The sequence below is a fragment of the Pochonia chlamydosporia genome, chromosome 2, assembly GCF_001653235.2.
Source record: "Pochonia chlamydosporia 170 chromosome 2, whole genome shotgun sequence".
Classification (NCBI taxonomy): Eukaryota; Fungi; Ascomycota; class Sordariomycetes; order Hypocreales; family Clavicipitaceae; genus Pochonia; species Pochonia chlamydosporia.
This window is the reverse complement of record NC_035791.1, coordinates 333,622-360,987: the sequence shown is the minus strand read 5'-3', so window position 1 is coordinate 360,987 and position 27,366 is coordinate 333,622. Positions and strand designations below refer to the sequence as shown.

At 50.3% G+C, this 27,366-nt stretch overlaps 10 protein-coding genes across 10 annotated transcripts; 6 read left to right on the top strand and 4 right to left on the bottom strand.

Moving 5' to 3' along the window:
* Positions 1-443: 443 nt before the first annotated feature.
* VFPPC_14951 (transcription factor TAF25) lies at positions 444-1,117 on the top strand (the record flags this gene model as incomplete). Its single annotated transcript, XM_018292716.1, has 2 exons — positions 444-638; positions 713-1,117. The coding sequence occupies 2 exons, from the start codon at positions 444-446 to the stop codon at positions 1,115-1,117; spliced, it is 600 nt and encodes a 199-aa protein (XP_018146190.1).
* A 1,916-nt stretch (positions 1,118-3,033) lies between these two features.
* On the top strand, positions 3,034-4,180 carry VFPPC_11705 (Dna-J like membrane chaperone protein; the record flags this gene model as incomplete). The annotated part of the gene is made up of 2 exons (XM_018289813.1): positions 3,034-3,571; positions 3,630-4,180. 2 exons carry the CDS (start codon positions 3,034-3,036, stop codon positions 4,178-4,180), a joined length of 1,089 nt encoding a protein of 362 aa, XP_018146189.1.
* A 602-nt stretch (positions 4,181-4,782) lies between these two features.
* Positions 4,783-5,562, bottom strand: VFPPC_14950 (citrinin biosynthesis oxydoreductase CtnB; the record flags this gene model as incomplete). The annotated part of the gene is made up of 1 exon (XM_018292715.1): positions 4,783-5,562. One exon carries the CDS (start codon positions 5,560-5,562, stop codon positions 4,783-4,785), a length of 780 nt encoding a protein of 259 aa, XP_018146188.1.
* A 1,314-nt stretch (positions 5,563-6,876) lies between these two features.
* VFPPC_11704 (hypothetical protein) lies at positions 6,877-8,758 on the top strand (the record flags this gene model as incomplete). The annotated part of the gene is made up of 2 exons (XM_018289812.1): positions 6,877-7,591; positions 7,695-8,758. 2 exons carry the CDS (start codon positions 6,877-6,879, stop codon positions 8,756-8,758), a joined length of 1,779 nt encoding a protein of 592 aa, XP_018146187.1.
* A 1,187-nt stretch (positions 8,759-9,945) lies between these two features.
* VFPPC_11703 (3-oxoacyl-(acyl carrier protein) reductase) lies at positions 9,946-10,749 on the top strand (the record flags this gene model as incomplete). Its single annotated transcript, XM_018289811.1, has 1 exon — positions 9,946-10,749. The coding sequence occupies one exon, from the start codon at positions 9,946-9,948 to the stop codon at positions 10,747-10,749; it is 804 nt and encodes a 267-aa protein (XP_018146186.1).
* A 486-nt stretch (positions 10,750-11,235) lies between these two features.
* VFPPC_11702 (pH-response regulator protein palA/RIM20) lies at positions 11,236-14,138 on the top strand (the record flags this gene model as incomplete). Its single annotated transcript, XM_018289810.1, has 5 exons — positions 11,236-11,243; positions 11,336-11,579; positions 11,651-12,359; positions 12,426-13,671; positions 13,733-14,138. 5 exons carry the CDS (start codon positions 11,236-11,238, stop codon positions 14,136-14,138), a joined length of 2,613 nt encoding a protein of 870 aa, XP_018146185.1.
* Positions 14,139-14,349: 211 nt separating this feature from the next.
* On the bottom strand, positions 14,350-15,980 carry VFPPC_15463 (FAD dependent oxidoreductase superfamily protein; the record flags this gene model as incomplete). The annotated part of the gene is made up of 4 exons (XM_018293216.1): positions 14,350-14,562; positions 14,620-15,154; positions 15,253-15,598; positions 15,698-15,980. The coding sequence occupies 4 exons, from the start codon at positions 15,978-15,980 to the stop codon at positions 14,350-14,352; spliced, it is 1,377 nt and encodes a 458-aa protein (XP_018146184.1).
* Positions 15,981-17,069: 1,089 nt separating this feature from the next.
* VFPPC_11701 (hypothetical protein) lies at positions 17,070-18,413 on the bottom strand (the record flags this gene model as incomplete). Its single annotated transcript, XM_018289809.1, has 1 exon — positions 17,070-18,413. The coding sequence occupies one exon, from the start codon at positions 18,411-18,413 to the stop codon at positions 17,070-17,072; it is 1,344 nt and encodes a 447-aa protein (XP_018146183.1).
* Positions 18,414-20,404: 1,991 nt separating this feature from the next.
* VFPPC_11700 (Hsp70 family protein) lies at positions 20,405-22,402 on the top strand (the record flags this gene model as incomplete). The annotated part of the gene is made up of 6 exons (XM_018289808.1): positions 20,405-20,480; positions 20,537-21,407; positions 21,472-21,571; positions 21,625-22,090; positions 22,148-22,347; positions 22,397-22,402. The coding sequence occupies 6 exons, from the start codon at positions 20,405-20,407 to the stop codon at positions 22,400-22,402; spliced, it is 1,719 nt and encodes a 572-aa protein (XP_018146182.1).
* A 2,032-nt stretch (positions 22,403-24,434) lies between these two features.
* VFPPC_11698 (hypothetical protein) lies at positions 24,435-25,646 on the bottom strand (the record flags this gene model as incomplete). The annotated part of the gene is made up of 2 exons (XM_018289807.1): positions 24,435-25,113; positions 25,267-25,646. 2 exons carry the CDS (start codon positions 25,644-25,646, stop codon positions 24,435-24,437), a joined length of 1,059 nt encoding a protein of 352 aa, XP_018146181.1.
* Between the last annotated feature and the right edge of the window lie 1,720 nt (positions 25,647-27,366).

The following is a 27,366-nucleotide window of genomic DNA, read 5'->3' as shown; positions in this document are numbered from 1 at the left end:
GATAGTCGGTCCTGTAGTTAAGCAAAGCAATGATGCGAGAAAACTGCCTTGTTGTGTCATTCGGGTGTAAATTTCATGAGTGCAGGGCCAGATGACTGGGTTGAAAGGCTGCGCTGCGACGTGCCACCTCCCCCATGTCCAAAAGTAAAAAGAAACAAGTGAAGAAAGGGGGGAAACGAGGTGCCATCACAACGCTGGAAAGCATTGCTGTCTACTGAATACACAGAGAGTAGTTGTCCCGACCTCACAGTCATACGGAGTACGGAGAAGTTCACGCCAGTTTCCATCTTCCCTCTTCCTGAGCCCACAGCACATCAGTCAGCAAGCCACGGCGGTCACGTGACCTATTGCATCACACGTCGCAACCAGTTGCTTCACCTCACAACCTCATCCATCAAATTATCACCGGCAAAAGTCCAACAACACTTGAGGCATAATCGAACATGGCAAGTGACGCGCCAGAGGCTACGGACTCGCAGCCAGTCACACAAAATGGTCAACTAGAACCTCGCGAAATTCCCGACGGACCAAACCCTCCCCCTCCTGAACTCTCAGTTGGGCAAGAGCCCAAACTGCCAACTCGAAAGGACACCTCATTGCGGGAGTTTCTGAACAAAATCGACGACTATGCGCCCATTGTAAGCCTTGACACTTCGGAGATTTGGGTGTAACGCGCCCAGAGTAAATGACCGCGACTAATCTCGCATACTAGATCCCCGACGCCGTGACAAGCTACTACATGACAAAGGCTGGCTTGCCTCCTCCGCCGCAAACCGACCCTCGTCTCGCTCGACTCCTGGCTCTTGCAACCCAGAAGTTCATTGCTGATATCGCCGCCGACGCGTACCAGTATAGTCGCATCCGCGCGTCAAGCAACACCAATAACCCCATGGGCACGCTAGGCGCCGCTGCGGGCTTCCCGATCCCCGGACAACAGGCAGGCCAACCAGGTAACAAGGATCAAGGGAAGGGCGCGCCTCTGGGTATTCAGCGGCCTGGATACGGCGGCGGCGGCCAAGGCGGCAGCCAAAACCGAACCGTTTTGACCATGGAAGATCTGGGCATGGCGGTTGGGGAGTACGGCGTCAACGTCAAACGCAGCGAGTTCTATCGCTAGGTTGCGTTTGTGTAGGGGGACTTTGCACATCACTGTTCACGGACGCTTGCTTTGGCAGAACGGCATCGTTCGTCGCTCACGGTTTTGGTTTTGGGATTGGTACATGGCGTTTAGGGTTAGATGATGAGCGCTTGCTCGCGGCGTTTTGATTTGTTTGATTGCTTGCAATAACGAAGCAAGGATATACCAGAATTGTATTGCATGGCTTCTCAATATGGAAGAAGAATTAACAAAAAGATTCCGATTGAATTCAGCTGTCCCTTTTATGTTTTTGTTTCGCCATTATTTCGTCTATGTTGTTACATGTAATTTGGTACAAGATGCAGTAAATGTGAGTCCGAGCCCTAGCCAGGGTAACGATTCAATACTGTGCTTTACTTTCTATCCCAGATGTTCGGTTTCCGAGTCCTGTTCGAACCAATTGTCAGTTACACCTCATCCTGTCCCAGTCTTGAAGGATACCTAGGTATGCGAGGAGGTCCAAACTTACGGCGAAAACTCTCCCAGCTTATGCCCAACCATGTCCTCCGTTATCGTCACCTGGTGGTAGTCCTTGCCATTGTGTATCTCGAACTTCAGCCCAACAAAGTTGGGTAGAATCGTCGCCGAGCGAGCTTGTGTACGAACGGGGGGCACTTTGTCGCCTTGCTTCTTGGGGAATACAATCGGTAGCCTGTAGCAGCAAACGGGGTTAGGAACTGGCTTCGCTCAGCGGGAGTCATTCAAGGTTGAGATCATACGGGACGAGGTGTGGCCCTGCGCAGTTGTGGTTAGCGATTTGAGTTTGGAGTATAGAGATCTGCGGTGTAGACGACGTACCTTTCCACACTGAGCGCTTCAATAGCGCCCGAGTTGCTTGCATTTTGGTTATGGAAAGTAGTTGGGCTGTACCAGAATGAACTCCGTCCTGGCGTTTCATGGAGCCAGGGCCAAGAAAGTCGCAAACTTGGGGTCACGTGATCCGCGCCATAGAACAGTTGCGGATGCGCATGATACGTATTTGTTTGTCGTAGTATGCACAGTATCTAGAGGAACACTGAAGGCTGTGAAACCTGGGTGGTTGTATAGATATGAAAGCGTTTAGTAAAGTTATCTTGACCTTCAGTTTCAGATCGACCATTTCTTCTGCTGCGGCACATCTAATCTGTATGAGATGACTTGGGTGTGGACATGCATGGGCTTGGCTTCGATCAAGAGCATGCGGTGGTCGCTGAACTTGTGGCAGGGCTGTTCAAATACCTCTCTTTTTTTTTTGGTAAATAAAACCCTTTAGAAGACCGCGTACGGCATGTTATGAAGCATTTAGGTCCAATATTGAACAACTAATCTTAAAGCCGCCGAACAATGCAGATATCCGGGATTCCTTGTTCTTGTATAGGGTAGCCTGAGTCCTCGGTCTAACCGGGTACTTTGATGGACACAATGTCAAGTGGGCATTGCGGACTTACAGACCAGCCGAGTTGCAAGCTGTCGAGTTCAGTGTCGGACCGGCGTGGTGGTTCCAGAACAACTGAGGGCTCAACTGCCAAGTTCATTACTGTGGACAGATTCGTTCGTCCCCAACGTCAGCAGCCAGAATTCATCTTTTATTATCTTGCTATTTTGCTTTGCATCTCTGCGGAAAGCCCCTCAGTCACCCGCACTCCAGCACCCTGCGAATATTCTGTCAGCCAAGGATCGGCTCCATCTTTGCCTGATTTATAACATTCTAGAGATACCGTCGTGTCTTCCCACCTGGCAAGGACCCTGACCCTCCGGTGCACCCAATTCCACAGCACCTTCAATCTACGGATCACGAAAAACTTTCGCGCCGACATTAATCGAGCGAACCGCCAGCGAACTGCCGAGACGTCTATACAAATCACAGACTTCTACAGCGAAAAAAAAACGGCCGAACCCTTTGATCCCTCCGCTCGATGCCTAGCGCAACTGCCTCAGGGGCGAGCACAGGCGGCGACTCGTCGGCTCGCTCTCGCCAGCATGCGCAAGGAAACCAGGGACGAGTATACACAGAAGAACAAAAGGCAGCTGTTTTGCGTATTCGAAAATGCAACGTCACGGCCTTTTACGACATTCTCGAACTGGAAAGCGTGAAAAAAACCTGCACTGAATCAGACATCAAGAAGGCGTACCGTAAACAGTCTCTTCTGACCCATCCGGATAAGAATGGCCATGAACACGCCGATGAGGCTTTCAAAATGGTCAGCCGCGCATTCGGTGTTCTCAGCGACAAGGATAAGCGCGACAAGTATGACAGGTTTGGCACCGACCCTGATAATAGGTTCGCCAGTGCCCAAGCGCAGAATCCATTCTCTGGATTCGCCTCGCGGCAGCCGTCAGGAGGAATGGGCCGCGGTGGCGGAGGCATGTGGGAGGAGGAGATGAGCCCGGAAGAGATGTTTGCCAGGTTCTTTGGCGGAGGCGGCGGTTTTGGTGGCGGTGGTCCGTTTGGAGGTGAGATGCTTCGACCCAGGACCCGACATTTGACCACCAATTTATACTAACGTAGCAGCCTTCGACACAGGTCCTCAATTTGTCTTTAATTTTGGCGGCGGGCCCGGTATCCGAGTACACCAATTTGGCGGTGCAAGACCGAGACGACGACCACGGGAGGCGCAGGATGCCGAACAACAACAACAACAAGGCGGATTGCAAAATTTGATGACGTTGCTCCCCATATTGATCTTCTTCATCTTGCCCATGATCTCCTCATTATTTACCGGCGGCTCTTCGAGTCCTTCGATCCGAATGAACTACGACGAACCCCTTCCGCCTTATACAGCTGAGCGCTTCACACCCAACCACAAAGTCAAGTACTATGTCAACCCCAAAGACATCCAATCATTTACCAAATCAAAACTTTCGCAGCTGGACCATACGGCGGAAAACAACTTCATTCGCTTCCTGGACAACAAATGCGAGCACGAAAATATTGCGCAGCGCCGCCTAAGAGAAGATGCTATGGGCTGGTTTTACGAAGATGTGGAAAAGATGAATCAGGCGAATGCATACCCCAAACCGAACTGTGAAAGGTTGAGGTCATTGGGATATAGACGGTCATGAAGCAAGTTGTTTCCGCAAGATGATCAGCCGAGACACAAAGCCTATTTTGTTTTCTGTTATATCTTTTCTCCCCCCCCGCGTTGGCAGCATTTCTACCCTTTGTGTGCACAACAAGCCATTTAATCTTGCCTTGTATTGAATCTGAATGAGGCTTCGGAGTTTGGCGGGCTTGTATTCCTTTATGATCGTTGGTTCTGCATTGGCGAATACGGGGGCCAGATATTGCATGGCGTGACTGATTGCATTATGGAGAGCACAATGAGTATGGTTAGAGTGTGGAATGTACGTGGAAAGGGAACCTAGTAGCACTGATGGAATGCCCCCGTCGTGAATATGAGTACTTAAGTAGTGCTAGATGCGGTTTGTTCTTTTCAGGTATGGGCACACTGAGCATAGCCCCCCCTGATGCTTGAACCTTTGCGAAACATGTGGCATCTTGAGTTGCTTGTATCAAAAAGCATGATAATCACTGGCGGCATGTAGTATATTAAATACTTTGCGTGGTCCATCAACGATCTCCATGTATCTGCAAATAGACTAAAGATTACACACTTGAGATGTCAAATATCAGTGTTCTAGCACACATTTCTGTCTATGCCTGTCTATGAATGCTTGATTGCGCCTGTTTCGCTGGCCAGGGCCAGCATCTCATCGACCACGACCTGTGCATCAACCGTCTTCACAGGTAATCTATGCCCGGCATCCCACTCAACCAGCCTAGTCGTATCTGGCTGGCAGTACAACTCTAGCAACCGCCTATGTCTATCGAGGCCTTCATCCTGCAACCCGTGGACATGCAAGGTCGGAATACGCAACACATGGTGACCCTGGGGACCGCGGGGATAGTCTTCAAAGGCGGTGCTAAGTATGGCAGCGTCGGCAATGTGTCTCGGCTTGGGCAGGCGCAGATCCAAGTGAATAATCGGTGCGCTTCCGGCCATGATGACGCCAAACTTGAACTGCGTTCTCGCCTGGCCCCTGCCCAAGCCGGTCTCTGCCCGTTGCTGCGCCCACAGCAGACTGATGGCCACCTTGGCGCCCTGCGAGAAGCCCAAGACGCCTGCCCAGGGACCGGATCCGGGATCCTGGTCCATGGCGGCGAGACACGAGTTCATGATGTCCTCTGCACCGGCTGTGGGTGGCAGCTCAGGCTGCTCGCTGTTCCACGGCTGCCAGCGGTAAAAGGGGGCGAGGTCGCCAAAGAAGGCCACGATGTCCTTGTGCGGGTTGGATGGGTACGGCGCATCCATGAAGACGAGGCGGAATGTGTGGGCGAGCTGGGCGGAGATGGTGCGGCATTGGAGTCGGAAGGTTTGAGCGTTGACGCCGCCGCCGTGGAGGCACAGGATGCGCGGGAGGGAGAGGTTGTCGTCGACGGTCATGGTGTCGCTGGCTGGTTAGGAAGGTGTATTAAGTATATGGAGTTGAGGAGGAAAAAGAGGAAAAAGGGGAAAACGAAGATGATGATGACGGGCTACCAAGGCTCTTTGTTACCAAGGTCTAGGTGCGTCGTAGGTGGAGGTCAACCAGACTTGACGCAATATTTTGATATCCAGTCCGGTCGGCCAAAAGCTTGTCAGAGCCTGGTACATGCCCGGTGCGCTGACATGTCTCATAAGCACGACGACTTGCCCAACGTCAAGTGCAAATTGAGGACGTGGAGGCGAGGTTGCCCGTATCGGCGGGAGCTGCTCGATGCTGATGCGCTGTTTGACATCAAATTTCGATTGATTGAAAGGCCCGATACTCCATGTCCGTACTTGACCAAGGGATGACCCGAGCCCCAGGGTTGACTGACATGGACGCCCTAGTAAAGTACTCAAGAGGACGAACAGAATGATCAATTGATGGCCAGGGCTGAAATTGATGGAGTACTCCGTACTCATCAAGTAATAAGTGGCTCGGTCAATGAAGTGCGCTGTAGTGGCAGCACAGGATCGGAGTCGATATTGATGGTATTTCGTACCTGCCTGTACCTATAGTTGGTACAGACAGAACCATGTCAGCTTCAGAACTTTTGAAGCTGGAATGGCCGAGGATTTCCAGTCGTGTCGGGTCAATGACGAAGCTGGCACAGGCGACAGATGCACGCTCAAGTGCATGAGCGAAGAATGAATCGGGGCATTCGGGCAATGCACCGCACACTCACTCCTGCTGCTGCGAATACATATAAATATTGATCAAATCAATTGATACTCACAATTCGGTATCCCCCTAGGTACGTGGTAGATTGGGACCCATGAGAGGCTACCAGATTCCAAGTGTCGAGTTGGTCTCGCACCACAGAGGGAGGAAAATGGTGAAGCTCCAAGGGGTCATGGTAGGAATAATGCAGAGATACTTGTGGAATTGGGCTCAATTGCTGTGCCAGCCTTTGAACAGACTAGCAGTGACAAGGGAACATTCAACACGAATTTTTGACTTGACAGGAACATCAGTGCTAGACATGGACCCATTGTCAGCCACAAGGTTCAATGTTGGACATGGAGCATAATGACATCAATGTCGCTCTGTTGTCTGGTCTGGTTGGACCTGGCAATGTGAACTTGTCAAGGCTGCCCACCAACACGAAACGAAAGGCTGATAAAAGGTACCGACATCTTGACCATGATTTTTTTTCTAAGTGCAGACCCCTCTTTCATTCCATAAAGTCAAACAGATAATTACAGTCGAGTCCAAACATCGTCGCCATCATCATGTCCAACCACGAACAGTCAAACGACATCATTGCCGAGCTCAGTGGAAATGATTACTATCCCCCGCCCCCTCCACCACCAAAGACGTCGATGTCACAGACACAGACACAGACACAGACACAGACTGTCCCAGTCCCGGAGCAGACATCGACGCAGCAACTTCATCCGTCTCCCCAGCAGATTCATCAAGAGCAACCACAGCATCAACATCAACATCAAAATCAAGGCCAACAAGCCCAACAGCCGCCGGCACAGCAGCAGCAGCAGCAACAACAACAACAACCACAAACATACTTCCCGCCTCCGCCGCCCACACAGCCCGATGAGAAGCAGTCCACGTCCTTTCCACAACTACAACAACAACCACAGAGCGCGTACACCATCCCAGCATACGACCCTGCCAACCCAGTCTTTGCACCGCCTCCAACCGGGCAAGATGGCTCGCAGCAACAATCTGGTCAAGATCCTGGCCAGCCGTACTCTCAGCAAGACCACCACCACCAACAACAACCGCAGTACCACCAATCTCCACACCCTGATCAACAACATGGAGACAAAAAATCCGGCTGGGGCCATCGTTTCAAGCATCTTGTGAGCGCGGGCGCAGCCGCTCCCATCAACAGTCTGGCACATAAGCTTGGCAGCCAGAGCTTCCTACCCGAAACGTTGGACAAGGAGTGCGACAAGGCTGCCGCTATTCTCAGGTCCTTCTGCAGTGAGTACAGTACTCTTCATCGTGTAACAGCATGTCTAGTCATTTATTATCAGATCTTCTACTTACTGGTACACGCATTGCGGGATGCTGACATTCATGGCAGCCAAAGGAGTCTATGCCGACCCTGGGGCCGGCCAACCCCCTACCTCGACCGACCCCAAGGCACGGGAGTCAACCAGCGGCCTGATTGATCCCACCAAGGAGAAGCCCAAGAATCGTGTCATTGTCACCATCCCGCCAAAGGTCATCTCCAAAGCAGTCGGATTAGCCATTTTCACCACGCTGCGTGCTGGCTTTCAGGTGTCTGGTGCCACCGGCTCCGGTATCTTGATTGCTCGACTACCAGATGGCTCATGGAGCCCACCTTCTGGCATTCAGGTTCACTCTGTCGGAGGAGGATTCCAGATCGGTCTGGACATTTACGATTGCGTATGTGTCATAAACAGCAAGGAGGCACTGGCGGCATTCATGAATACCCGGGTGAGCCTAGGTAGTGATTTGGCAGTGGTTGCTGGGCCATACGGCGCTGGAGGTGCTGTTGATTTCGGCGCAGCCATGCAGCGTGGGAGAGACCAGACCGTTGGTAACAAGGTGACTGGCAGTTCCAATACGCGGGGACAAGAACAACCGAACACTGCGTCGCCTCATGATGGGCAACAGCAACAGCAACAGCAACAGCAACAACAACAGCAGTCGAGTACACTCAAACCTGGAGGAGGGGACGCCAAGCGCCGGAGCCTCAGTTCGAGTGCATTCCGGCCTGTATTTTCGTACGTCAAGTCGAGGGGTTTCTATGCAGGAATTCAGGTGGACGGCACAGTGGTCGTGGAAAGGAAGGACGCCAACGCTTCGTTTTACGGAGCTGCTCTCACAGTCCAGCAGATTCTTCAGGGACAAGTTCCTCCGCAGGGGCCGCAAAACATGTGGCCCATCGGTGCCAGCGTCTTGCTGGAGACTCTTGGAGGAGCCGAGGCGGGAGCTTTAGGTGACCACCATGCCCCTCCTCCTCCTTCTCTCGGGGCTCCAGAGCAATCTGGACCTGGTGATGTGCCTCCATCGAAGACACAGCCCGGGGATACTGTGGCTGGGGAGATGTCATCCGGCGCGCCGCCGGCTTATGTGGACGACGGAAGCCATGGCCATGTCGGTGATGTGAAGTATGCCTAGTTTACGCCAGCATGAAGATATGGAGAGGTTTTCTTTTTTTTTTCTTTTTTTTTTTAATTCTTTTATAAATGGCTTGGCTCTTGTTGAGAATATTGTTTTTTTTTTTTTTTTTTTTTTTTTTTTTTTTTTTTTTTTTTTTTTTTTTTTTTTTTTTTTTGGCAAGTCTGCAACTGTACAGAGGGGAAGGGTTAGGAGAAATTTCATCCACCTTATCTCCTTCTTTTTTGTTTCTTTTGCTTCTCGTTATATTCTCTTAATGTGTTGTGCAGTTTGACACCTAGAAACTCAAGTATTGTGACTGGCTTTGATCGAAGCGCTGCATCGGTTGCCACCGAGGGACCTCGTACTGGACGGTCTTCAGTGTTCACTTCAGTGTTCCTTGTATTGATCCAGGTACGCGATCCGATAACGGCCCAGTGCACTGCCGTGCTTTATTGAACGTCGTGCATCCGTTGAACATGGTAACAATTCATCGGAGCGAGAGATACACGTATATGTAATGAATTGGGGAGCACCCCGGCCATCAGCAGCCACCAAGCATTCCCCGGAGGTCGGTTCAATGATGAGAATCGGTTTGATGTCACCGCAGGTCAGGTCATGTCTGGTGGATCGGTGGATGTGGGGTAACACTCATTAATGGCATGACTGGACCGGGCATTTGATGACATGGAAGTGATTGATCAGACAGCGTTCTCATCGCCATCAATTTGTCTTAACATGAGAAGGCGGGGTAAGTTAGCTTCAAGACAGGTCAAGACAGGCCAGGTCAAGTCTGGCAGCGACACATGCATAACTCATTGAACCGTCTGGTCTGACAATCAAATACTTGGTAGCCTGCCTGGTCTGGCTACTAGGTACATGCGCACATGCCATGTCACTTTGCCTGAATCTTTCATCTCAACACCTAGGTACTGAGTACTCCAGCCACATTCACGGGTGTAACATTGAATGTTGCATCCGACTTGGAAAGGGCGCGTGTGTTGTGTTTCTGAACACAAAACGGGAGCAAACATCTCAACTGGCAGACTTGAACAAAACAATACTTTGCTTTTAAGTGTGACACTACTTGAACCTTCTTTTCACCTTGGGCGTAGCAACTGGCTGTCTCCGTACTTTACACAGACAAGAGTCAAGAGTCAAGAGTCAAGAGTCAAGAGTCAAGAGTCAAGAGCCACAAGACACAAACCATGGACCAACAACATGCAATCTATCCCAGTCTCCGCGACAAAGTTGTTTTGATCACTGGCGCCGCCGAGGGCATTGGTGCAGCAGCCGTGGAACTCTTTTACAGACAAGGCTCCCGCGTCATATTTTTGGACATTGCCGACGATTCTGCAAAGAAGCTGCTTGACCAGCTTGCCTCCATGCCGGTCGACATTGAAAACATCACCAAACCCACCTTCATGCATTGCGACGTCACAGACCTGGACCAGCTTCAAGAATGCGCTGAAAGGGCACTCAAGCAATTTGGCCGTGTAGACGTGCTCATCAACAATGCGGCGTCTGCAGGACCCAACTCGCGTGTGCCAACAGCGCAAATTACACGCGAGTCGTTTGAGTACGACATCAACGTGAATTTGCGCCACCAATTCTTCCTGACGCAGCACATTGCTCCGGCAATGCAGAAACAGGGCTCGGGCAGCATCATCAACATGGGCTCCATCACATGGCGCATCCCGGCGACCGAGATCCCCATCTACACTACCTGCAAGGCGGCTGTCATGGGCATGACGAGGACTCACGCAAGGGAGTTTGGTAAGTACGGTATTCGCGTGAACAGCATCATGCCTGGGTCCATCGCCACACAGCGACAGATTGACACGGTGCTTACCGACGAGTACAAAGCCGAGAGTCTGGGGGCCCAGTGCTTGAAGAGAGTGTTGGTGCCTGCCGAGGTGGCCAGGCTAATGCTGTTTTTGGCGTCGGATGATTCGAGTGCCATTACTGGTGGCAGCCATGTCTGTGATGGAGGATGGGTTGGCGATAGTTGAGAACTTGAGATAATGACGCGGGAAACGGAAGCGGACCGTTTTGTCGATGTGGTTTGAATGGTCTTTCCGATCAGGGTATGGACGGACATGGTGTCTGGTTCTTTTGATAGTCTCTGATGTAATCATTGTCTACCTATCTTGTATGAAAGTTGAGGCAATGAACCAGAAACGTCCGCTCCCAGCTTCATCTCAACTTGTCAAGATTGCCTGCCATTTCAGTGCCAGGGTCTAACTTAGGACAAGGTGACGTAGGTGCATATGCTGACTCATCAGCTGCATCTACAGCTTGCCCCTCCAACCACACCACAACACAACGAAGCATTCCCAAATAAATGCCAAGTTCAAGACCCCTCGTCACCTTTCTGCTTACGGCTCTCAGTTTACTTATTACTCTCTGCTCAGGTCAAATCCTGTCGCCAGCCACAGCTGACAGATAGAAAAAGATGCACGAAAGAATTGTATAGCCTCACCATCGAAGTAGCAAAAATGACGACGTGAGTTGCACCAACCCCACGACGAGCTGTCGCCAGCCCACAGCAGCTTTCCAGCTTGTTTGACATCCAGTGCTGACGTTCACGCCCACCAGCACCAGCAGCATCCTGTCACTGCCCTTTCGACGATCCACGCAGTTGTCTCTAGCGTCCACTATCAAGCAATACATCAACAGCAAGTATGATCAGCATCCGGACATGTTCAAGCAAGACCTCGAGGTCATCGACTGCCTGCGACAAGATGCCATCAATGTTCGCGAGCCGCACCCTAGCGGTGTAAAGAAACTCCAGGCCTATGCAGGGCAGTTGGCTTGGATAGGAGGCAAATTTCCAATTGATGTACGGTACCATGACCCTGGGCCTCCTTTCCCGTCCTGATATCAGCTAACCAGCGCTTCACGTTGTAACAGATTGGTGCCGAGTTTACGTGGTATCCTGCCCTGGGCTACAACTCCGAACGACCCATGGTGCGAAATAACATGAAATACGAGCTCCTCAACGTGCTTTACAATCTGGCAGCTTTGTACTCGCAGTTGGCTGTCCACACCTCTCGGGGAACGGCCGAAGGCATCAAAACAAGTGCCAATTACTTCTCACTCGCGGCCGGTGTGCTATCGCACATGCAGAAAGAGGTCGTGCCCGAGCTTCGGATGTCCGATCCGCCTGAAGACATGGATGAACATACTTTGGAATCCTTGATGCAGTTATTGCTTGCCCAAAGCCAAGAGTGCTTCTGGCAAAAAGCTGTCATGGACGGCTATAAAGACGCATCTATAGCCAAATTGGCTGCCAGAGTGTCAGATTTGTACAATTTGGCTGGAGAAGCTGCTATGAAGAGCGAAGCCATCAGCAGCGCTTGGATTCATCATATGACCGCGAAGCATCACCATTTTGCCGCTGCTGCACAGTACCGAGCTGCGTGCGATTGCCTGGAGAAGAGAAAATATGGCGAAGAGGTGGCTAGATTAATAGATGCCGTTGCCTGTGTCACAGAAGGTATCAAGGAAACCAAGGGAGGGTATCTCAACAAGACCGTGGTGGACGACTTAAACGGCCTCAAAAGAAAAGTTGAAGAGGACCTTAAGAGGGCCGAGAAAGACAACGACATGATATTCCTGAGTGAGTGCGCTGCTTTACCTTTCACCTTGCAATTGTGCGCATGAGCTGACAAGCTTGACTTTCAAGACCCTGTTCCGCCAAAAACAGAGCTAAAGATTCTTGAGAGGGCCAACATGGCTGTAGCGCGGGTCCCCCCTCAGGTTGCGAACCCGTTCGATTTCCTTGGAGATCGAGCAGAGTTCGGGCCTGCCCTGTTTTCAAGGCTGGTGCCATTTTCGGTCCACGTCGCCGTTTCCATATACGAAGAACGCCGCGATCGTATGGTCAACCAAAACATCATTCAAGAATTGGAAGCCCTCAATGACAAAATTCATTCCCTGTTCAGCTCTATTGGTCTGCCCGGATCATTACAAGCGTTGGAGAAGCCACTTGGGCTGCCCCCGAGCTTGGTCCAACATGCCGAGGAACTGAGACAAGCCGATGCCATCGGGAGGCTTCGAAAAAGCTTTGCAGACATTGATAAGTTACGTGCTGCAGATATTGCGACATTTGAAGATGGGACATCAGCGCTCGCGGCTGAGAATGAAGAGGACCAGAAGGCGAGGAGGAAGTACGGCACTGAGAGATGGTCACGACCCGAAAGCCAGAGTGACGTGCAGGGTGGAAAGCTTTGGGGACATGCTGGTGAGATCGAGGGATATTTTGCGAGCAGTGCTAGCAGTGACGGTGTGGTACGAGAAAAGTTCGCTGCCAACGAGGATCTTCTGCATATATTATGCGGATCGGACAGGGGCTTGCTAGATTTTGTGCCGTCAAGCTCTCAGAGGGACACCAACCCCGAACTTAAAGCTTCTGTAGGCAAACTGCGAAGCGCATACAATGACATCCTCAGGCTAGAGAGTAGAAGAAGGAAGAGGGTCGAGACTCTACGCGAAAATGCGCGCAAAGACGACATTAAGCCTGACATCTTGAAGGAAGCTGCAAGACTGGAGAGATCCTACCCGTCAACAGCCATTGTTCCCGCACACTTTGAAGACTTTTTCGAAAAACGCCTCGACAAGCTCTATGAGCCAGAGTTGGATGCCCTGGACAAAGAATCACAGGAACAGGAGCGGCTGTTGAAAGAAGTAGAGCGCGCAAACTCAGAATTCGAGTCTCAGAAACGAAGGTGCGGTGATCGAGGATCCCGAGAGCGTGAACAAGCATTGCAGAAGCTGGATAGCGCATATTTCAAGTACAAGGAAATAATCAACAACCTCGAAGTTGGCAGAAAGTTCTATAATGATCTGAACAAGATCGTTGGACAGGGTTTCCGCGATGTCGCGAAGGGATGGGTGGCACAACGGCGGATGGAGGCCAGAGCATTGGAAGAGTGAGTTCGGAAAGGACAACTTCTCCATTTCATGTGTCTTGATTCTAATCGCCAATTTTAGGGAACTTAGTATGCCGCCTCTTTCAACCCTCAACTTGTCGCACAACCACGGTCCCTTACAAAGTCCTCCCGCAGCACAATTTCAGCCATCACAAGCATCGTACTTTTCCCGCGAGCCAGCTACGCAACAACACCCTTCTTCTCCCCAGAGGCATCCAGTTCACGTTCCTAGGCAACCAATCTCCAATCCCGTCGAAGCTTCTATACAGTCTTGGGCAGGGGAAAGGGTCCAGCAACCGCAGCCGATGGCGCCACAGGCAAACCCCATGACTACAATGTGGAATCCCGCTATGGGGATCAAGTTTGGCGGGAGTGGCCCACCAGTTCCGGGGAACGATGATCGTACACAACAGGGAGAGAGGGGATCGGGTACCTGGAATCCTAATTCGGGCATCAAATTTGGCTGATAAATACAAATCTATGGAGAAAACTGGAATGCGAGTTGCAGCAAGAATATAGAACCAACGTTTGCCTCGTACCTTCTGCTCTGGGCATTGCGCAAGGGACTTGTGGTGGCGCGGACCTGAATGCTCCCAGACCACGCCACCCGGTTTGATGCTGATCGAGCTGCGTTCGGTGTTGACCACGTAAACCGTCTACCTGGGAAGTCAGATAATTTCACTTCTTTGCAGCAGCGGTTCTCTCGACGCTGGTCTTGAACACCGGTGGAACACCTGTTTCAGCAAAACCGCAACCTTCGAGCGCTATCTTGACTGTGGCCCTGGCACACAAAAGAACCTGCGGCATGCCATGCCCATTGAACCCCGCGCATAAATATTGGCCAGGCTTTTCGTGTATTTGGCCTACATGGGGAACTTCGTCGGAAGTGTACTGGCCCAATTAGCATGAACGACACGTGCACGAGGAGAAATGATAGACGGCACCTACCCCCATGATTCCAGTCCAGAGGTAATCTACGTCTGCTTTTGTCTTTTCCCAAGACTTGAAGGTCCGGTTCATGAAACCATTGTAGTAGTTTTCTGCAATGGGAATCAATCGCGAATCATCGGTGACGTTGTGCCAGTCTTCTCTTGGGCCGCGACGAACCGCTTTCCATGCACCACCGACAATTATGCTCCGGTCTGGTCTTGTTATGAGGTAGTCGTGCTGTCCGGGGCCATGCTTGATGCCCATTGTCATGATAGTCTTTGATACGGAGGGAGTGCCTGCGTGAGAGATGATATGGCTGCAGATACCGCGGACTGGCACAATGGCACTGCTGTATTGAGGTAGCAAGTGGCTTGTGTAGCCGTTGGTTGCAAAAATAATCTTTTTTGCCCTTAAATCACCACGAGGTGTAGATAAAGTCCAGTATCCGTTGACATCCGGGTCGTTGGAGGTCGCTAAGACGGGAGTATTGGTTTGGAGATGAACGCCCTTGGAGGTGGCGACGGCAAGGAGATGCATGACTAGTTTGTAAGGCCTATCAAAGGTACAATCAATAGCTTCATCTTAGCCAGATACCGGGCAGTAATAGGGAGGAGACATGGTCTTTGCATGTCTTGGGAACACGGAACATACCAAAGACATGCTGCTTGAAACGTGGTCGGCCCCTTGGCACCATTCACCCCAGATACTTCTTCGGCCTGTTGACCTTGATAATACTTGAACTTTTGCAAAATGTCGTGTCCCTCAGCAACGAGCTCGCCGAGTAGCCTCTTTGCCTCCTCGGCTTGAGAGTCGTCCAAGAAGACGCTGGAGGAAATGACTTCCGTGTAGTCGCAGGCGATTTCCTCCGCCCTAATGATGTCTCTGACTGCCCTGCAATTGTCCAACTCAAAGAGCGCAATATCACTGGCCGCTTGGACGCCGTATGTCGGCGCATACCTCTGAAACGTGGCCAGCGAGTCTGGACGCAAATGACCTCCTGGGATTCGATGAGTTGGCAACCACACCAAGACGCTTTGCTACATATACCTAGCTAGGTATAAATATACTTGGGAGGGGGGAAAGGAGCCCACGTTACCATTTCGACCCGTGGCACCGGAGCAGGCGTCTCTCGCCTCGAGAATTGTGCATGTGGTGCGTGGCGGCAAAGTGGCAGATTGCATGAGCTGGGAGATGTAATATGCGCAAGAGGCCCCAGAGAACCCGGCGCCCACAATGACAATGTCTTGCTCCTTTGGCAGATCGGGCGTGCTGCGGTGACTATCGAGGTGATGTTTCTGACTGCGCCAGAATGGAGTTGTGGGTGAGGGAACGGGGATTGTTGCGCCTTGATTCGGGTGCGGCTGAACGCTACTCTCCATGCCGCTGGTTCAGAAGCAGACTACTGTGTTGAGTTTTCTGGTTGCTTTGTCCCTGTTAAAAAGATTACATCAAGGCCAGGAATGGCAATGGCAATGGCTACTCTTCCGGGGGTCTGTAGCTTGTTTGCTGGCTTGATGTCCTGCGGTGCAGAAATGCAAATGTGACCAGACCAGATCCGACCAGTTGACCTTGGTCCAGCTTCTTTCCAAATGCCAGGGTCGATCTGATGTCAAAGTGACATGTCGTAATGCCCTAACCTAATTGACGGCAGTTGTACAAGCTTGAGCGGACGTAGTCAAAGGCTACGTCAACCATCGGGTACGCGTGGCGGATGCCGACGTGCGATATGGAATAGACCAAAACAGAAAAAGAGAGACAAGTTAAGAAAAGAGAATGACAAAGGGAAGAAGAAAAAGAAAGACTGGCGTGCTCTTCCTATGGCGCGGGGGAACAGCACAGCGTCGTGCATGAAACTAGTCAGAAGCACATTCCCCGTCGAGGCGGGTACAAGGACCTGCTGACATGATGCCAATATGTATGGCTGCTTGTCGATTGTGTCATGACATGCCTTTTTGGACGTGTCTTCTGAGAGGACGTAGCATTTTATCAGACGAAACAACGCAGGTGGTGCGTGGATATCACCGCATACATCCGCCGTGAACGAATTCGTCATCATACAGATACGTAACATGGCCGCCAGGAGCTTAATTGAAACACCGCCTTCATTCCACGAGAACTTGGCTCGGTGATACATCGCAAAATGCAGGGGAGAAAGAGGAAGAGTGTGGACTCTAGGGCTTTAAACAATTCGAATTCGAGTCTATGGCTAACAAAACTTGATGAAAAGCTTCAAGACAATGATTCTACATAAACGACTGATCGATCTATGGTTTACTAACTTTCTTCTTTGATGATGTGACAAAAACAAGGGGCAAAGCATGTGAGGGAAAAGTTATCCTGGTCCCCTAGTAGACACGAAGTGACACTGCGAAAACCACCGTGTCGCCGCTGCCGCGATAGCGTCTGTCCTGCTGGGCTTTGACCGTGGTTTTGCCTGTCAAAACCAGCCGGACATAAGCTACCAGTCCTCAACGGTATACCAGACAGTTGTTATGGAGGCCTGTTTCCTCTTCCTCAGGGGGCTCCTCATGTTCTGCTTTTAGCCTCTGCTCCTCAAGCTCCTTGAGGCGCTCTGCAACGAGTCTGTCTCCTTCTTTCATTTTTTCTTCGTAATTATCGCCCGGCCCAAGAATCACTTTCACCCTTGGCACTTGAATTAGAGGATACCCATCGACCATCCCTGGTCTGTCGAGGGGCTCTCCGTACCAAGAGCTGAGTACGGCTAAGCCTGGGGCAGTGACGAGTCCGGTTTCCATGCTGGGTGCTGGCTCGAATACGAAGTGGAATTCAAGTGGATTGGAGAATATCTGGTAGCCAAGTTCGAGGTAACGATTGCCGAGCCCTGTTTCGAGGTGGTGGATGTAGTCACAGGGGCAGTCTTCGGGCATATCGTCCCTGGCAAAAGGAGCCAACACATCGCTGATCGCGGCAACGAGCTTTTTCATCTGCGGTTCGATGCTCGGTGGCGGCTTCAAGGGACCGGCCAGAAAATAATCGTGTTTCATGAGGAATGCAGTAACCGTTCTCCAAGCTATCAATCCCTGGCGACCTGAGAAGCCCCATTGTTCATTAGCGAAGTTCAAATTGGAGTAGATTGGAGGGGAGAGGCTACCTTCAGGTGCTGCGGTTTCATAGGAAAACGGGAGGGATGTCATGAACTCGGTGACCGTTGGCGGGAGAAGGGAGAGGGGCCCAACGCTATGTACGTCAAGATTTGTCCAGAAAGCACGCGCTATCAAGTGGCAAATTGCGAGGTCACGAGAGAATGGATCGATTAGTAGGGCTTTGAGAGTGGCGGCCTCCTTTTCGTCTGGAACAAAACGGCTAAGAGCCTCGTCAAAATTGTCGGGGAGACTCGAGACTTTGTCGAGATGATAGTAGTAGTCGACGTGCCGTGTGGTGCCGGCGCTTATCTCTCCGACCTTGTTTGGAATAGTGCGTCCAACAAGACAATCAGGACCATCCAGCTGATAAAAGTCCAGTACAGCGTTACGAGTGAGCTTTTCTTTCGGCTTGGGCGGCTGCACATGGACCCCGGCACCGACAATCATCTTCGCATGGTTGAAATCATTCGGGCCGAGAGTGGTAACTGGGACAGGTCTTTGAAAGTAATACCACATAGACGCTGCACCCAGTAGTATTCCAACGACAACTCCCACTGCTGCACCTATTCCGCCATCGCGAACTGATGTTGCCACAGTTGCCACGGCCGTGAGCGTTTCTGATGCCGTGGGCACTGGAGGCTGTGACCATTGGGTCGAACTGGGGATATCTCCTCGAACAGAAGTCGAGATTGAAGATATGATGCCCATGACTTCGGTAGATTTTGTGAAAGAGAAGGTGATGAGAAGAGGAGTAGCTGATGTCCAAGAAATGATGTGTGCCGGAAAGTCGTGACTGAAAGATTTTATAATCTTTCCCCCTTCATCTTCTGGGAAAGTTAAAGTAAAACTAGGCTATGGCATTCAATGATAGACGAAATGGAAATAGATCATATCAAGGGAGCAGGCAGTTCGAATACGGCTGTGCGCCACCAAGCCACAAGCGCTTTGTGCGGCAATTCTAGTCGATAGACTGAGTTGGGGTCTTTGAGTATATGAAACAGACCAGGGGGGATGACAATGTGCGTCTGTCTAATATTGGCAAACCGGAAGGGAAAAAACATGGCTGAATGCAGTGCGGAGTTCCGTCTTTTGACTTGACGGAGTGCAATGCCCACCAGAGCCTTGTTGATGCCTGGACGGTGGCAACAGTACGGATCAAGTGAACGTGCTTCACCATAAATAAAGTTGCTCCATATACAGTACTGATGGTAACCTTGTTGACCTCAATGGTAATGTTCAATGCTGCACGTGGTCAACTCTACACCTCGCTATGAAGGCTCCTGAATCCTGATGAGTAGTTCAAAAGAGCTGCCGTATATCTTTTGGTCGGATGAATATGTGATATCTGGCAGCCTTGAAGACGTGAGAGGTAAAAGTTCTATGATCTGGTCCCTGTTGCTGCATACTGAACTTTTTTTGCCGACGTCATAGAGATGCCATTCTCACCATTAACACGTACGTGTGAAAGGAGCCTCCCCAGGGTGAACAGAATGAGCACTGGCCGCCTGACATGACCCCGTAAACGTGGCTGCACGCATTATCCAAAGTTCTTTCACAAGATGGCTTACAGCCCACTTCCTATTATGTGAAAAACAAACGAGGCAACTATTATTAGTTATCCATGCTGTTCAGGGCACTTGATCCAGATGCAGGTGTGGTGGTGACAGAAGTGGCAGTCTAGCAACAAGGCACAGACTTGGTCTGGAACATGTCTCGGCACTTGTGAGTGTGAGCATGAGGCTGAGTCTGATTGTGTCTGAATAGCCTTGGAAGTGGACTGATATCTGCATGTGGTTTGTTTGTTACTCTCCACGCGATATCGGATATATTCACTAATTTGCCAGCAAGCAAACGTCGAGTGCTTGAAGGGGATACTCTATCAGCGTACTGCAGATTGTCCCCTGTTTTTCGGTTTTTTTTAATCAGCGGTCAAGGCCTCCTACCCCAGCATATCAAACATGCTTGTACTCCGTACGGCAGGGCTGAATCACAAGTTCATGTCCATTGGGCAAGATCCACACTTCGCAAGCAAACAAGCATAGAGTGCTTGAAAGAGAACCTCTAGTCATTTACTGCCGATACCATCTGTTGTTATTTTGCTCATGGTTTCTTGTCCTGATATTTCACCCGTTCTTGTACAGTATTGCACTGTCATGTCATAAATCCGACATGTTCCGCTATTCGCAAGCAAACATGCATAGAGTGCTTGAAATAGATATTCTATCCGTTTACTGCAGATACCATCTGTCGTGATTTTGCTTAAGGTTTCTTGTCCTGATATCTCACCCGTGCTTGTATCGTACTACGATGTCATAAATCCTTGTCCATCAGACCTATTCCACTATTCGTAAGAAAACGTGCATAGAATGCTTCAAAGGGACATTCTATTAGTTTGCTACAGATTGTTCCTTACGAGCTCGGTTAGAATTTCGTACACCGCCATCGAACCCATGACTGTATCGTACAGTTGGGACATAAGTCCTTGCCTCTGGGGGGCATCCCATGTACTACCGAGCAGAAGTAGCTAGCAATGGAGATATGATAAAGCTCCTGCATACCCATCAATATGGATCGATGGGCCACAGCTTCTTCTCTTTCTCTCTGACAATCATCTTCAGCTTTCAGAACTTCTCCTTTCAGACAATTCACAGAACATTCGCGCCGCTGTTGACATTGTCGTCACCGCTAGCCAGTCCAACATGTCCTCCCATGCCGGCAAAGAAACTGCTCGAGTTGACGTGCAGGTTGGGGTCGATTTCGGTACCACTTTCACTGGTTCGTGAATATCTTGGTATGGAATGCTCCTGCGTACTTCTCTAACAGTAAACTAGGAGTGACATGGATCGCCCCGGAACTCCAAGTAAAGAAAATACAGTTTGTCAAGGACTGGCCTGGGCAAATGTCGGATAAGGTCCCTACCGTCCTGGCCAAGAACGTGCTCGGAACTAACAGGAAATGGGGGTTTCTCTGTAATGAACTCGATGAGGGCAGCAAATGGAGATTCCTCGAGCTGTGTCTGCACGCAAAACCCGAGAGGCTCAACGAAACGCCTTGGGCTACCGACAGCAGGTCCGAGACATATAGTCTAGTGCAGGAGTATCTCAGCCAGGTATACGGCCACATCAGCGGCAGTATTATTAAGCATCTCCGCCGTCGAGTTGATGTAAACTGGGACAAGTTGGTCATCGAGTTCACCTTCAGTATCCCGGCTACTTGGGATGCAAGTATCGCTGAAGACTTCTTGAAAATTGCCCATGACGCTGGTTTTGGTCGCGAAGCTGGTCACAAAGCCGCTTTGGGTTTGACGGAGGCTGCGGCGGCAGTGGTTTCGGCCAGCGAACTTGATATCCCATTCACTCGCGGCGAGACAATACTGTCGATCGATGCTGGCGGGGGAACAACGGATCTAGCTTTGGTCACACTCAAAGAAGCCAAACCTATGCAGATGGTGCAGAATATGGCTGTTATGGCCACTGGGTTCGGTTCTGTGTTGATAGACATGGGATTCAAGCAACTTGTTGAACGCCGGCTTACTGATTATCCAGACATACCGAAAACTTATGCCGAGACGGTAGCGCAAGGTGTAGTCTTCCGAAATTGGAAGCATGCATACGGTTCGTCACCTCAAGGTAACGAGGTCTGGCGCATGTACCTACAGCCAGTTTCCAACCAGGTGGACAGCAGATTCGTGGAATTTCACCCGTAAGTTGTCCCTAGCGGCAGCTCTGAGGCCGAGGAGCATTAAATGGTGCTAACAGTTATATAGACAGGACCTGGGAGCATTATTTGATGAACAGTTCGAGGGCATTAAAGGCTGTGTTGATAAAGTCCTTGGCGATTTCGAAACGATGGGAGGCCAACACGTGGTAGGTGCTGGTATTGCATATCGCTATTTGTCCGTACTGACCTCGTCTCCTAGAATCACGTTGTCCTCTCTGGCGGTCTAGGGTCGTCTGAGTATGTCTTCGCGAGAATGAAAGAACACTTGGAGCAGCAGAAGAGTGAAAAACCAAGTCTTGGCAAAGTGCAGCTGTGGAGATCTGCTACTCCCCAGCTCGCCGTGGCCAGGGGTCTTGTGATCAACAAGACAAACCTTCTACTCAAGTCTGGAATTGCGCCGGCTAGCTACGGCGTCGTCGTAGAGCAGCCTTTTTGCCAGCGCACCCACTGCGGGCAAAAGCCGACAAAAAATCTCCATGACGGGAAGCTATACGTTCAAAATCAGATCCATTGGGTGATCATGAAAGGCACCAAGCTAGAGCCTGGGACCACGTTTAGCCACAAAATCCGGAGAATTTGTTCAGCGAGTGACCCAGAGGAGTGGACTGAGAAGATTGTTTTCTCTGACCTCATCCTAGAACGTCTACCTCGTACCATGGGAGGCCGTAAGTCTCTAAAGCTGAGTCACTCCGACGTGCATTGCTGACGGTCATCATTACTAGCCGGTGTGAAAGGGCTCAAGCCATTTCGTATTAGTCTTGATTCGACACCAACAGAGTTGAAGCAGAGGCCTTTTTCTTCTCGTCGGTATCGGGTGATCGAGTATGAGCTGAAACTTGTGGTTGGGCATTGTGGTGAGTGTCGTGTTGATGTTTGCTCCAACACTGGAATCACACTGTCTGAAGGGATGGCAAAGCTCAGCGTAAGTTATCTTCTAACTTCAGGAATTATCGTGACACTGATTTGATCAGATTTGAAGAGCTTCTGAACTACAAACGGGCTTGAGAATCGAATCGTTCTCCCTGAATGTCTTTGATTCCTTGTGGTTGAGTTATACTTTTATTGAGTTTTGCCTTTCCTTCCGGTAGCTGGCCCTTTGACGAGCCACTGCCATTTGCTTCCACATCACCTTCGTTCAGTTGTTACAGTAGCGGGGCTTAGCTCTCTGGATAACAAGCTTTGCAGTCTTGATTGTAAGCAGCCCGGTCTCAGCATCGTGCACCGGTGACATTGCAACTGGTCAAACGGGTAAACGTCACAGCTGGGTCATGCTTTGCTGAGAGCTGTCTTTGTATCTGTATCTATCTTTAGCCTATCAGAATGCCAACTTGTGCTTTTTTTGACTGTCCCAAATGCCATCGGCTCTGATAAGTCGGGAAGGCCACCCGAATCTGAGAAGCTGTCTCGCTCTCGCGTGTGTGTGACCACCACTCTGACACACGATGCTTGACTCGTTGAAGCGGGCAACCGCCTGATGCCTTTCTCGAACGCTCCACCCCTTTCAGATACAATCACGACACAAAAGGTGGCTCACGGGCGCCGGGTGGGCGTGGCCAGACCCAGCATGGACCAGAGCACCTATCGGTGAGACGTGCCGTTCTAATGTTATTCCCTGAGGGCTATATGCGGTTTGCCACCGCAACACACAAACCGCTGACAGAACACCAAGACTATGCCCTTCCAGCGGAGAAGTCCGTGTGTGCCGTGTCTGATGTTTCCTGATTGCCTTCGAGAACATTCCATTCATGCAGCCTATAGTTATCGTAGGTTTCAAGTCATCGCCACCTACGACAGTAGTCCCGTAACCGCGGTTTTGTATTCATCACGCATCAACACTGTATTATTTGTTGTACTTATCCTCTATAGTGCTGCCTCGAGTGCTCAGCATCGCCTGGAGGAAGGAAGATGAGACGTTTCAACCAATCGGCCATCTTTCTCTTGAGCCGTTGCTAGTATTGGCTTGTTCGCAAAACCCTCCCCTTCATGCATGTTGACCAAACGAAAACTCTCTATGCAACTGCCGTCACGAATCAGGCGTGTTGGCTTGAAGGCCATGCGTCAGAGACTGATATCTTCGGTTGCTTCGCATGTGAAGTCGACCAGGGGCTGACTTGTACCGCGATGATAGAACACGGCCATAATTCACCGCCGTTTCATGTCTGAGCTGCAAATGCGTACCCAGGAAGTCATAGTCATAATTCATATCGCCCTGCATCACGTTTGCGTACGAGGAGGGGCGGTCCTTCCCTTGCTCGTTACTCACTTTGGAACCAATATTCTTTTGTTTGCCAGAGTGGCTTGGGGCTTGGCCCCCATGACCTATGGATACAGCATGGGCTGTTGTGAAGATGTCATGTCCTCCACGGTAATGAAACAAATCTCCAAGCCTCACGGGTTTGACCTTCTCAATACAGTTGAAACGGAAGCGGCATCGTCACACACATTCTGCCTATTTGCTGCATGTGCCTCAATGTCCTTCCTCTGTCCGTGCAGCCGTACAGTATGTTGCCACGGAGTTGACATCCAAGTCCTTCACCTCTGAGGCTGCGTGGCTCCGAGGCTCTGACGCCCTGCCAACCATGAACCCTCCGGTTTTTGTGTGATTGGATTGACACTTTGTAATTTCGAAAGAATCGCACTGGCCAAGTGGTATGATGACACTCTGCATTATTTCAGAAGCGGAGAAAATTGCAATGTGAACTATTTCAAGACACATACGAGATGACTATTGTATTGACCGAAAAGAAATCGACTAACTGGCTAGCTTTGGATGCTGCTTTTTTTTTTTAAATGGTTTTTACTTTTGCCACTTTACGGATAAAAACATCTCGTAGCGAAAAAGCACAACAGAAGCACACCACCATTCCAGCTCATCACAATGTTGTCCCATAGACCAGCAGTGCAGGCTTTGGCCGCCGCCTAGTGACTGGCGGTTGCCCTTCCTCAGCATGTTGAATGTCGAGGTAAATACCTTCGTCGCATCTGCCCAACATTGAGCAACTACTCGAGTTAGTGACCCATGGCCGCGGTAAGACGTCTAAAGCCTTCCTCCTCATTCTTGTCCTCTTCCTCCTTCTGACGCTGCATTGCGGCAGCCCGAGCAAGTAATTTTGCATCCTCGGCCAACTTCTCCAAAATGCAGATGTGTTGTGCCACGTTCCTGGCTTTCTCATGCAACTCTGGCAGGTGACGCCTGAAGATTCTCTGCTGCTGCAAAGACCACCGAATCGATTTCATCATCCGCTTTGCCGTGTCTCTACCCGATTCCGTTGTGTAAGGCCCGAGTACTGGCTTCACCTTGTCCAGCGCTGCTCGAAGCGCGATGGCTGCGGCGTTCACGGAATCGACCATGCTTGGGTTCTGCGCCAGAAGCGTTGCGTGGTCATTTTCGAGTACAACTAATTCATTCTCGATTTCCTGGCAATTGTCGATGATGGCCGCGGCCGAATCGATTGACTTCACCTCGCGGAAAAACAGCGCCTCCTGTAGACAGCTGGAATGGCTGGCAGACGAGCTCGCGGTACGGATGACTCCAGACCCTGTGTCATTCTCGCCATTACCTACCATGGTGTTCTTGGCGGTCGATGCGTGAGTGATATGGTCGCTAGGACACACATCTCTGACATACGTCCCGTCCGGTGTATCTGTGGCTTCTCCTTCAGTGTGAGAATGGTGTGGGTGACTGTTCCTATGGATAAGCTGTTAGCCGCAAAACACAGGCCATTTTGGAAAGAGAGAACCATGCATCGGACTGAAGAGTCATAGAGATGCAGTTGTGGTAGTGTTCGAATGTGGACGATCATAGTGAAAGCAGGAAGAAAGAAAAATCATGACAACTTACATCATGTGTACCTGAAGTTGCAGGGTCGCGGAATTTGTACAGCTTTCCAACCGCTTCCGAAGGGAGGTAATCTTTGCCTTTCCTTTGGTCATCCACGCTATCGAGTTTCCATAGTATTCCGCCTTGAGCTTTTTCAAGTCATCCAAAACGCCGGCGCACCTCGCGAGCAGCAAGTTCAAATCTTCCTTCTGGTTGGTTGGCAATTCTTGCTTTTGAAGGCTTTCCAACACCCCAATTAGAGACTTCAGCTCGTCGGACATGGCATGCATTTCAAATCCGGCCTCCCTGTTCGTCGACATGAGGGTTCCGGCCATTGCCACGAGCTGTTCGAGCAATGGTGTAGCCGTAGCCACGAAGCCGATGATGGAAAGCACCTCCATGGCTGAGGGTTTTTGGGTACTGTGCTTTGTTCTCTCAAACAGTAAGTGACGAAAGTTGATGAACTCGAACGAAAGACGCAGAGATGAGGGCTAAATAACTGAAGATAGACGGAGTAAATAAAAAAGCAAAAGCAACAAGAAGAACTGTCCCCAGACAGACCGACATTGCGTTGAATGTTGCTCACAACGGCTGAAAGCAAACATGCAGGACACAAAACGCCGCCGTTGATGACCTGGTGGGCGGCAATGCCGACATCCTGGAATATAATTTGATCCCCTGATAGGGTATAGACGAATATACAGGGGCTGTTGTTTGCTTCATCGTGGTGCAAGGAATTACTCTGCAAGGTCTGACGGCATAGCACGGCCAATACGTCGCGTTGGAGAGTCTTGTGTCCATTCACTGGAAGAATGAAAAGAATCGTGAGTTACAACGAAGTAGAGAAGCCAGTGTCGAGATAGTCACTAGACTTACAATACCACATGACTTCTTGACTTGCTGTGCTTCAGTGGAATTCCTTGCTCGTATAATAAGACGTTGGTGTTGCGAATCAAGATGTGAGTCTTCTGTGGCTCCGGCGAGCCGATCCGAAATGGTAGCATTCCATGCTTCTCACCCACACCCTACCACATGATTAGGGCCAGGAAAGAGGTTGACTTGTGGAATAGCCAGTCGGAATTATGTCAACTCCTTTCAGCTGTACATTATCCCTGGTGTTTCCTGTCAGAGTTCAATGTTAGTTTAATTCTAGCCACACATCCAGCCACCAGCAGTTGGTGGGCTCGAACTAGTACTGTGGAATGGAGACTCTCGGGAGTGGAAAGGTCTGGGCAGAGAGTTTCGACATGACTTTGCTAAGCATATCTCATGCGGAAGGTAGACTAGACTCTCTGGCACCAGTGAATCCATAACGTGGAAGATCTTCATTGCAAGGGCTTGCAATTTGTTGACTCTGGAATATAAAAAGCAGAACCATTTAGTCTTTGGGTGACGTGGTGGATTGTGCACACACTGGGCGACAACTCGGCGGAGCTTGCGTTGCTCCCAAAAGGGAGATGTTAGTAGTAGTTGATAGTTATTACAGCCTTTTTGAATCCGGCAAATTCGCTTTTCTATCTACTGTTGTTGCTGATGAATCCTCCTCTTCGCCTTCTCCTTTCTCTCTTCCTTCCTCTCTTTAATGTTTCTTCTTCATGATTCCTTCCGGCGGTCCTCCGGCGAGCTTCGGCCACCGACTAACCTCCTTGTCCAGTCTTCAATTGAGATTCTTGAAGCGTTTTTATACAAGGGATGCGTCGTGTCCCCGCCAGAATTTTATCGCCTAGTTGCCAAAGAGGCAATTATTTCTTATTGAAGTGACAAATTAGATGTTTGGGGACACTCTCATTGCAAAGTCAATATTGAGCTTTTGTTACTGCCATTGTGAAAACTCGCATAGCAATGGGTACAGCTCCACTTTCTCCAACAGCAAGTGCCACGCGGATCAAATAGGATTTTGAGGTGTGGCACCTGCTTCTGTCTTGTGTGACCCTTTCGAGTGTAGCACTTGATGTGAGGTAAAGAGACTAAATATGTCGGGGTTTTTAACTAGTTATTAGAGTATTATCTGGGCAGACGAGGGCAGGTTACAACCATCTAACTACCAAGATAGCCATTTCCCCAGATACCCAGATACTGACCAGTGACGATAATAACCGGGGTACATCACCATCCCTTCTT